The sequence below is a fragment of the Callorhinus ursinus genome, unplaced genomic scaffold (genome assembly GCF_003265705.2).
Source record: "Callorhinus ursinus isolate GAN/ISIS: 27379988/994484 unplaced genomic scaffold, GSC_fseal_2.0 scaffold82, whole genome shotgun sequence".
In the NCBI taxonomy this organism is placed as follows: Eukaryota; Metazoa; Chordata; class Mammalia; order Carnivora; family Otariidae; genus Callorhinus; species Callorhinus ursinus.
Window position 1 is genome coordinate 1,382,334 of NW_027397144.1, and position 10,672 is coordinate 1,393,005.

Here is a 10,672-nt window from a genome sequence, read left to right on the forward strand (position 1 = left end):
GGGTCTCGCCTCCAAAATGAAATGTCAAATCCAAGTGCTTCCCCAACTCGGGTTACTTGTTTCTTTACTTTTTTTTTTTTTTTAATTAACATATAGCGTACCATTAGTTTCAAAGGTAGAGTTCAGTTATCCCAAAGGCAAGGGAACCAAAAGCGAAAATGAACTATTGGGACTTCATCAAGATAAAAAGCTTTTGCACAGAATCAGGATTTCTTTATAATGACATTTGGATCGAAGTGTTAAACTGTATTAAGAAACACATCCCCCCCCTACATGTGTCCTTGCCTCATTTGAAACTTCGATCTCATTAGACATTTAACCAGTATCATGACCTGCAGCCAGTCTTGGACTTGACACACGCACCCTCAAACAAAGCTTCCCCATACCTCTCTACCGGGAGAGTGCTGAGAGCACAGGGCCAGCAACCTACAGACCATTATTCTCAGTGGGCTCACTGGTGAACGTCCTTTCCTTTCCCTTGTGCGGGAGTCAGAATTGTTTCTGTACCACGCAGCTGTTAAGTCCAACTGAGATTGCCCTTTCAGCAGGTGCAGGCTCTTCATAAAGAATTTATAACTAAGTGGATCAGATCTCTTATGTGTCTAATGCTCGAGTTATCCTTGATTTTGTAACACGTCAAAAAATTGAACCTAGAAAGTAATTGTATACTAATGAAGTAAATGAATAGGTTTTGTTATTTCACTTTCAAGTTTTGTTTATGGAAAACCTAAGATTCTGTTTCACACAGTCTGTGGCTAAATCAGTTTTGAAACTGCTGAGCCATTCATATCCGGGATCTTGCTGGTTCAGTTCGCTGATCAAGGGTCAAAAGAGAACATGGGGGCACCTGGGTGACTCAGTCGGTTAAGTGGCTGCCTTCGGCTCAGGTCATGATCCCAGGGTCCTGGGATCAAGCCCCGCATCGGGCTCCCTGCTCAGCGGAGAGCCTGCTTCTCCCTCTCCCTCTGCCTGCCTCTCTGCCTATTTGTGCTTTCTCTCTCTCTGTCAAATAACTGGATAAAATCTTAAAAAAAAAAAAGTTTGCAATTAAAAAGAGCGAGAACATGGTCCCAGGGCTTGAAGGTGTCATTGAGCAATGTCATGGGAAGATGGACTGAACTGGACTCTAGGAAGGAGAGCAGGGCTGAGGGACAGAGAGGGAGTCCTTCCTGGCAGTTTGGAACCACCTCCATACTTGACTGGCAGGGTCTTTCTTGGGCACCATCTTCACTTGATTGCTTGTGCCTGCCTGAGGGCAAAGGGATAGTGCTCTGATCTGCTTGCAATGTCTGCACTGGTCGGAGGATAAGAAGGTGAGGGCACCAGGCAGTATGTTGCCATCCCCAATACGGACAGACATATCTTTCTGTTGTTTTTACGATTCACACCAGTGGTCAGCAAACCTGCAAAAAAATAAATCTGGCCCACCAGCTGTGTATGTATCACCTGTGAATTAAGAATGGTTTTTTTTAGAGGATTTTAGAAAAATCAAAAGAATAATAATATTCCATGACATGAAATTATAGAAAATTCACATTTCATTGTTCATAGAGTAAGTTTTATGGGAACACAGCCAAAGCTCATTTTTCTGCGTCTTGTCTGGCCACTTGGCAGAGCTGAATAGTCGTGACAGAGATGAGATGGCCCGCAAAGCCTGAAAGACTGACACCGGTGGTTTACAGAAGAAGTTTGCTGACCCTTGACTTAGAGCAGCATATGGGAATGAGTGGGAGAGATCCCTGACTTAGTCATGGGGGGCGACTTGTGCGCAAGCCCTGCCTGCCACCAGCTCTCATTGCCTCTCTGGTTTCTCCATCTGTTGGAAAGGGATATGGGTGGGTGACCTCTTCAATGCAGAGAATTTGTGGTTCTGTCCCATTCGGGGGCCTCTTGGTCTATTCTGATTCTCTTTGTTCTTTCTTTGCATGTTGTAATTTTATTTTAAGGACACAGTGAAGGGACATTTGGACTTTTAGGCTCTGTGTGTCAGGAAGCTAGTTCTGAGACCTTCATGTCTAGGGATTCCTTTGGCTGGAAGACCATGGAGGAGTTAGCAAAGACTAGCTTTCAGGACCCAGAACTGTCCAACCCCTCTCCCCTTACCCCGTACAGTGACCTGTGGCTGCCACAGCTCTGGGCTTCCTCCGTCCTGAAGGCTTCACACCCCAAGAGGAAAGCAACCTTTGCTTCCTCAACTCCTGATGGAAAGTCAGTCACAGGGAGGGCTCTGACTGGCTAGCTTGTGTCCCCGGCCTTTGCCTTGACCCATCACCAAGACCAGATGAGTGAGGTACAGCACTTGATCCCGCCCAAGCCTTGGGGGAGAGATTGGGACTCAGTATTGATTGGGCAGCGCCACCAGAACCCTGAGTTGGCGTAGGGGAGGGCCCACTTCCGTAGGGAGGCAGACGCCATCTGGACGGGTCGACTAATAAGGATTCTTATCAGGGCTCTTCAGGATCCAAGAAGAGCGTGTAAAACTAGACTAGGCCCTGCCCCAGCAGACTTAGAGAGTTAGACTTGTTGCCAAACCTCATTCAGCGAGAAGCACCCACTGGCCTAGACTCGGGAGGAACTGGGGGCTTGCGGCAAGGGGCCCCAACCGTGTCTCGTGCCCTGCAGTAATGGGGGCAGGGTGGTGAACGAGGTAGAAGGAAGTCCCTGCTCTGGAGCTGGTGTCCGGAGGCACGGGAATAGCCTCCACGTCGCGTCCTCATGCTTGCCACGCACATCGGTGGCAGAGGCTGCTGTCACTCTTACTGCCAAACCAGGTGGGAGCCCAGGCTTATGTCTGAAGGGAGGTCTGGGCCTCACAGCCTCAGGGTTTTCCCAAGCTCCTTCACTCCCAGATCGCTCTGCCTGCAGAAGCTTCTTCAGGGCAAGTCTCGTAAGACAGGAGGCTGACAGGGGCACACAGCAGTGCCTTCTCAGGACGGGGGCTGCTTCCTGGTAGTTGCTGCCAATCCTTTTTGGAACGGGGTGGTATATAAATGATCATACGGCATGGGGGGGGCGCGGGGCGGTGAGGCACCCTTGTTCGGAGATGAACTTTGTGACACCCAAGTTTGAACCCTGCTCCGTGAGCCTGAGACTTTCACCCTGAGCCGTTTCTTCTTCATTCAGCAGATGTTTATTGAGCAGCTGCTCTGTACCAGGCTTTGTTCGGTGCCAGAGATAGAGCAGGAAATAACACAGGCAAGGCCTCTACCCTCATGGCTTGTGTTCTGGTCTAGCGAGGACTCAGACACATAGGATTTGGTTGGGAGAAGTGACACTGATCCAGGCGACTGGCTTCATAGCTAATAATGTAAAGAGGTTGAATTGTCAACATTTCTAGAACAAAATGCAGTACCTCTGTGACAGGACAGGAGAAACACCAAGTAGAAGAGGAAGTATTGATAAACAGGAATTTGATTAAAACTAAGATCCGTTCATCAAAAGACACCCTCAGGAGGTAAGAAAACACGACACAGACTGGAAAAGGGGTTTGCGAAAAGGGCTCTGCGAAGGAGGCTGAAGACGTGAACAGGTGCTGTCGGAAAGAGGTCGTCGGGGGACCATTCCACCTATGAAACGGTGCCTGGTCTCGCTGCTCACCGAGGAATCGTGAGTTAAAAGCACACAGAGACAGCATTTCGCAGCCAGCGTGTAGAACAGCCACACCGACCAGGAATGCCCGCGTGGGCACAGTGAGCGGGGGCTCGGTGTCCACCGATGCGGAGCGCCCCTGCCCTGCTCTGCAGCTCTCCACCTGCCGGTGTGTGCCCAAAAGATGTGCAAGCCGGACGCTTGGACGGGAGTGTCTGCAGCCACGTGCTTCCGGATACCCAGCCCGGGTGCCAGTCCAAGCAGGTGGGCGAGCGGACCAAGCCCACCCAGGTCCCAAAGGTCAGGCGGGCTCTCAGGAGCCCAGCATGCTTCAGGGAGCTGAGTCCTAAGGATCTTATATCTCAGTTATTCTTTTTTGTTACCGTCTGTAAGGGGGGGGGGGGCGGCCACAGAACCTTGGGGGGAGCGGACATTTGCTCTGAGGTGACGTGACAGCTGCAGCTGGGCTTCCCGGGGAGCGGTGGCTTTGATGATTCTGAGGAGGTGGGGGAGAGGGATGCTGAGGTCAGAGGCCTGGAGGGCCAGGCTCAGTGAGGTGGGCAGCTGTGACTTGTCCACCTCTAACACAGAGGGGAGGAGGGCTGGAAGGTTCTTGGCCCCGAGCCTGCCGCAGCGCCGCCTGGCGGTAGGGTGGGGGTCTCCAGAGGACTTCTAAGGATTAAAAATGACATCTCCGCACTTTGGCAACTAAAATGTTATGACAGCGGATTTGCTGTCTGCGAGAGGAAGCCTTTAAAAGTCCCCCATCGTCCTGGGGCCCTGTCCGTCCATCGTGCGCACCCAGTTCCGGGCCTCCTGAGCTCATTGCACCAGAGAAACGTCACGCACAGGGTGGCCAGGCAGGCCTTTATTCCTCAGTGACACCCTCATTCCAGAGGTTTGTAAGAGGCGCCCCATTGCTCCCCGTTCTTTCCTGTCTCCACCAATTTCTTAGCCCGATGGAAGTGAGAGGGTTTTACTACAAAACTTTCCACTGTATTCCAGCAGTAGAGTCCTACTGCGTGAGCTCCCTCGAGGGCCGTGCACATCCCAAGGCCCAGCCACCTTCACGGATGTCACAGATGAGCACGGGGGGTGTGTGGCCTAGAGAGCCCAGCCTTAGCACCGTGCACAGCACGCTCTTCACACCCATCAGTGAGCAGCAAAATGAATGTAGTGGGTCAACTGGCATTTCTAGAAAGTGAAATAGTGGAGAAAGCATCAGAGTTCATCTCACTGAGCAAGGGAGACCCTGTGCGGGGAAATCTCTGGTACTTTCCGGCTGCAGTTGCGTGTCCTGACTCAGAGTGGAAGCTGTGGCTGCCGCTGTGCATCATGGTCAAGGGTATAAGGATAGTGTTATCGGGATGAGAAAGGGAAGCTCTGAGAAGGTTAGGGGGACAGCACGACACGTGCAGGTGGGTGAGTTGTGGGTTGCGGCTCGGGTCTGCCTCTCCCGGGTCGAGCGCCCGGTGCCTCTGGATACTGGTTCTTGTTTTCAGAGATACGTAAACAAGCTCTGGGTGTCTGTGGCCAAGCCACCCACCAGCCTGTTCCCAGAGAGAGGGGAAACCTGCTGCTCCAGGGAGGGCACTTCAGGGTTTACTGCCGGATGCTCCCAACATCACGGCTACATTAAGGAGCAGCTTTGCCAGGACTGCCTCCCCGAGGCTGCTCCTGGCTGGGATCCCAGAAACTTTGCTCATTCAGGGTTTCTGTGCATCACGGGGCAGCTGGGGTCGTCTGAGCTACAGGCCATACAGACAGGAGCTGGAATCTGGTCTCTGCACCTGGCTGGCTGGCTGGCTGGCTTTATTTACTTATTTATTTATTTCTTTTTATTTATTTATTTATTTGACAGAGAGAGACACAGCGAGAGAGGGAACACAAGCAGGGGGAGTGGGAGAGGGAGAAGCAGGCTTCCTGCGGAGCAGGGAGCCCAATGCGGGGCTCAATCCCAGGACCCTGGGACCATGACCTGAGCCGAAGGCAGACGCTTAATCACTGAGCCACCCAGGCGCCCCAACCTTGCTGGCTTTAGACAGCCATCACCATTCAGTCCTTGCTCTGGGCTGGACACTTGACACACATGTTCCCAGGAAGCCCTGCCCACACACAGCCTGCCTTGGGTCTCTGCCTTCCAATCTTTCATCCCAGTGCCAAGTGGGTGCCCGCACTCGGAGTGCCAGCCTCCCCCTTCCTTCCAGGTTGTGTTTTTAGCCACATCCTGCCCTGTATTGGGTCCAGCTGGGCACAGATAAGGGAGGGCAGGCCATCTATAGGCAAGCCTTGGAGCAGGGCCTCGACCAGCTCACCGGCTCCCCGGATCCCCCAGGGCAGGGTCAGTGTCTCCAGGCTGACAGACCAGAAAGGGAGACTGAGCTCATAAGAGTTTGTCTTTTCCCATCTGTCAGTCCTCGAAGCGCCTGCGCCCTCCCTCCTCAGGCAGGCCCAGGAGTGATGTCCCCTCTGAGCTCCTGTCCCCAGACAGAGCCAGGCCTGGGTTGTGGCACAGCCTGGTGGCCAAGTGCACAGCTCCTCTCGTAGTGAGGCCCAGGAGACAGCACCTGGGACCCCGTCACGTCTCAGGGCTGCTCCCAGTGTGTCTTTCCTCTGCTCCCTTGTGGAAAACCAGTGCTTTCCCAGTGGCAAGGACTAGAAAACCACTCAGGTCTCCATTAGGGTCTTTCCAGGGGGCATCTCTCCTCCACCGGTCTTTGCCAATGGAGTTCACGGCTCCTTGGTGCTGCCTGTGAGAGACATGCTTGCAAAACTTGCAAAAAGTGGTCTCTCTCTGAAAACCGGCACTTACTGCTCCCTACATAAGCCAACTGATTTTTGCGTTGTACATAACTATAATCATGATCCTGCCTCTCTGAAGTGCTGAGGCTCTTGCTGCACGGCCTCTGGTGATGTTCCCTCCAGGAGCTGGGGGTGATTGGGGGAGGGCAGAGTCTGGATTCAAATGCATCCCTGGCCCCTCTGGGCATGTTTCCCTCTCAAGAATGTTATAGAACTCACAAGACAGTACATGTATGGGAGATAACTCCTGAGCGCTTTGAATTTCTCATTCCTCAAACAATGGGTGGTGTCAAAGTGGGGGCTCCCCCAGCAGGTGGGGCCTGGGAGTGACGCCCACTGTGTCCCGCCTTGCAGTAGTAGTGGACGTCAGCTCAGCGAGGTGTTCATCCAGCTGCCCTCTCGCAAGGAGCTGCCCGAGTATTACGAGCTCATCCGCAAGCCTGTGGACTTCAAGAAGATAAAGGTAAGCCTGGCATAGGATGTGGGAAGTGGGGGTTCTCCGCAGAAGTGTGCCCACATCAGTGTTTGGGGAATCTGACCCAGTACCTTCCGCATCTGGGCGCTCCTGGGGTGTATGGGACAGATGACCACGGTGCAGACTGGGCAGAGCCTGGGCTCTCTGACCAGGGGCCCAGTCACAGGCTCCTGGGATTCCTCGTGGCCTCAAGAGCCCCAGTAGCCCAGTTTGTGGGAGAGGGTCCTAAGGGTGTGTTGGTGGGCAGTGTGTTCGGGGCTCCTTCAAGGTTACCCACAACCTAGGCTTCAGAAGTGCAGCTCTGTGTTCAGTGGGCCTGGGCTTCGAGTCTGTACAGAGGTGCCCAGAAGACAGGGCCATGACCTTGTTAGGCAGAGGGCCTCCCGGCCCCAGGGTCCCTGGGCACAAGGCAGATTCCCGAGGTAAGAATGCTTCTCCCACCGCCCACAGGAGCGCATCCGCAACCACAAGTACCGCAGCCTCAATGACCTGGAGAAGGACGTCATGCTGCTGTGCCAGAACGCTCAGACCTTCAACCTGGAGGGCTCCCTGGTGAGGAGGCCCCCGGGGCGGAGGGCACGCACTCCTAGCTTTGGCCACCTTCACAGCTAGGCCCCAATTCAGCACGCCCCTTGCTCTGTTTTAAATTGACTGATTAAGGGGTGCCTGAGTGGCTCAATTGGTTGAGTGTCCAACTCCTGATCTCAGCTCAGGTCTTTTTTTTTTTTTTTTTTTTTTTTTAGATTGTATTTATTCATTTGAGAGAGCACAAGCAGGGGGAGAAGGAGAAGCAGACTCCCCACTGAGCAGGGAGCCCAACGTGGGGCTCAGTCTCAGGGTCATCAGTTCAAGCCCCACATTGGGCTTCACGCCAGTGTGGATGCTACAACAGATTGATAAAAAAGAATTCTCAACCCCTTGGAATATTTTGTCAACTATAAAAGCAATGTATTCCTTAATAAAAGAGGCAGGGAAAAAAAAAAAAACAACCAGATTAGAGGAAATAAACTCAGTCTGATCCATCCAGGATGACTCAGTGAGCAATCCAGTATATATGTTGGAATTTTACTTTGAATTCACTAGGGACTTCTCGAAAGGAATTGTGTGGATATGTCCTTTCCTGCAGTGAAGTTAACACACACACACACACACACACACAACCTCAATTTAGCAAACTTTTCCTAAGTGTACTTAGGATTGATTCTCGTGGAAAAGAGATTTTACAGTCCTAAATTTGGGGGAAATGCTGCCTTAAACAGGGGACATGTGTTTCCAGCATTACAGCAGACCTTCTCAGAGCCTTTAAAAGCCCGTGCTCGCTAGGAGTCTTTAGAGGAAGGGAGGAACTTGTAGTCGTTCCTAAACTGACACATCTCATGTTCTCTCAGGCCCTGGTTGGGAGAGGGGTACTGAGGGCCCTCTGCCCTGCACCGGCTGTCCTGCCAGACGGCAGGGCCAGTGGCCCCCACAGGCCCCAGCCCGCTCAAGCCCCACACGTCTCCTTCCAGATCTACGAAGACTCCATCGTCCTGCAGTCGGTTTTCACCAGCGTGCGGCAGAAAATAGAGAAAGAAGACGACAGTGAGGGCGAGGAGAGTGAGGAAGAGGAGGAGGCCGAGGAGGAAGGCTCGGAGTCTGAGTGTGCGTCCCGCCGGGGGGGGGGGCGGTTGGGCAGACCGGCGGCACAGCCAGCCAGCTCCCAGCTGCCCCTGGCTCGGCTTGCCGTGCGCTCCCAAGCTCACGTCTTTCTTTCCCCCCCGCTTTCTGGTCCCTCCCCCAGCCCGCTCGGTCAAAGTGAAGATCAAGCTGGGCCGGAAGGAGAAGGCACAGGACCGGCTGAAGGGGGGCCGGCGGCGGCCGAGCCGTGGCTCGCGGGCCAAGCCGGTGGTCAGCGATGACGACAGTGAGGAGGAGCCGGAGGAGGTGAGCCCCCAGGGCCCCGGCGTGGGTCAGTACTCTTAACGCCCCACTCCACAGACAGGGAAACTGAGGCTGCGGTTTGTACGCGGCATAACTCCACACCGGTCTGTGTGGCCCTAGTGGAACCAGTGCTCTGAGGCCAGTGGCACTGGGTCTGTATCGAGGGTGGGGTCAGGAGGCACCGGGTTGGAAGATGCCAGCAGACAGCCCCCCATCTATCACCCCTGAGCAGACACAGCCCCCTCTGTAGGAGGATTTCCAAACAATGGTGGTGGATAAAAACCAAAACCAAACTCCCATGACCTGGAATTACCAGAACGGTGCAGAACAGATCCCATGAATGGTGCCGTGAGTGGTGTCTGGATGTCGCCTGTCCCCCGGAGCAGGCCGCCATCTTGGCACACCAGGGAGGAACTACAGGAGCATCAAGCCCACGGTGGGCATTGGGGTGGTAGCAGACCTGCTTGCTGCATTTAGAGAAGCTTTGCCCTCTGGCTGGGGCCTGCGTGCCCGGCCCTTCCCTGCTGCGGGAGCTCGCAGTTGACTTAACCTCTGAGCCTCAGTTTCCACTTCTAGAAAACAGGGAGGCCCAGTGGATTTCCTGGGGCCTGGCTCCCAGCAGAACTCATTGAGTACCATCTCAGGGTTGCTGTTTTTCTCATGCAGCCAGTTGCAGTAGTAGCAAAATCTGGCACCTCAGAACAAACCTGACCGTACACATGATAACCTGATGAGGACATTAATGATGTCCTGGCCAACAGAGGGGTGGCCTGTGTTTCTGGAGAGGAGCATCTGGGCTTTAAAGCTCCCCATCTGCCCAGTCCAGATGCAGCAGAGCGTTTTGTGGCCCTTGCCAAGCTGTTTAGAACGTCTGTGCGGAAGAACAAACATCCTGCATAGTCAGGAATAGCTGCAGGTTTTGAAGCTGCAGGCCAGGGGCACAGGGCCAGGCACACCGTGGTGGGAGGAAGCGAAGAGGGCCCAGTGAGTCTCCCAGGCCAGAGGAAGAGTCCGTGTGGGCGCAGGGGCCAGGCCCCGGGAGAAGAATGACATTGGGGTTTGGCTCACGGTGCCCCCCTGCTGCCCACTCACCCCCAGCGAGGGCAGTTCAGCCGGCCAACATGCTCAGCGCCTGGGTAGGCCCCAGTGGGGGGCCCTCGACGGTGGGGCTGACCATGCTCTCTCCTCCTGTCCCCCTCCAGGACCGCTCAGGAAGTGGCAGCGAGGAAGACTGAGTCCCAACATTCCAGAGCCGAGGCGGCGTAGCCCTTAGCAGTAACGGGTAGCAGCAGTTGTAGTTTCAGCCTGGGGGTAAAAACTGTATAAACGAAAAGCTTCCATATTTATACAGCAGAAAAGATGTAGGACTGTTTGTGTCTGGCCCTGTCCTGGCGTCAGTAGCGTTTGTAACAGCATTAACTGTTGAAAACAAGAATTAGGACTCGGGGAACACGCGACACCCGGTTGTCTCTCCTTTCCCGGCAGTACCGTCGCGGCCGCAGTTGGGAGGCACTGTAGCCTCAGCCGTGGGTGCACGCGTGTAGCCGTCCACCCCTCGTACTGTATTCTGCGGGACGGGTCAGAGCCGCTGGGGCCGGGGGGCCGCAGGCCCGGCGGGGGTATGTCAGTGTCACTGGATGTCAAACAGTAATAAATTAAACAGACCACAAAGCTCACGGCCTTGCCTTCTGGTGCACTCATTCCAGGCTCCCTGCGGGGTCGCCGATGCCTTGGGGGCCCTGTCCTCCTCCCGTCCCCACATCCCATGGGGTCCATTTGACAGGGGAGGACACTGAGGCCAGGCAGAGGCAAATTCGGACCTGCCCAGTCGTCACACCCTCTGATCTCCAGCTCAGGCTCTTGGACCTGCTGGGTGCCCTTGCCATG

General features: G+C 54.3%; 1 protein-coding gene across 7 annotated transcripts in view; it reads left to right on the forward strand.

Annotated features, from left to right (window-relative positions):
• Positions 1-10,461, forward strand: part of SMARCA4 (SWI/SNF related BAF chromatin remodeling complex subunit ATPase 4) — an 88,446-nt gene extending 77,985 nt beyond the window's left edge. For 5 of the 7 annotated variants that reach the window (XM_025863361.2, XM_025863364.2, XM_073887684.1 and 2 more), the window contains 5 exons: positions 6,745-6,853; positions 7,316-7,417; positions 8,374-8,506; positions 8,646-8,788; positions 9,988-10,461. In XM_025863361.2, coding sequence (XP_025719146.1) covers positions 6,745-6,853; positions 7,316-7,417; positions 8,374-8,506; positions 8,646-8,788; positions 9,988-10,020 — 520 coding nt within the window. In that variant the 3' untranslated portion in view covers positions 10,021-10,461. The remainder of the gene's footprint in view (positions 1-6,744; positions 6,854-7,315; positions 7,418-8,373; positions 8,507-8,645; positions 8,789-9,987) is intronic. The other 2 variants (XM_073887683.1, XM_025863365.2) reach the window with 1 other exon arrangement.
• Positions 10,462-10,672: the final 211 nt, after the last annotated feature.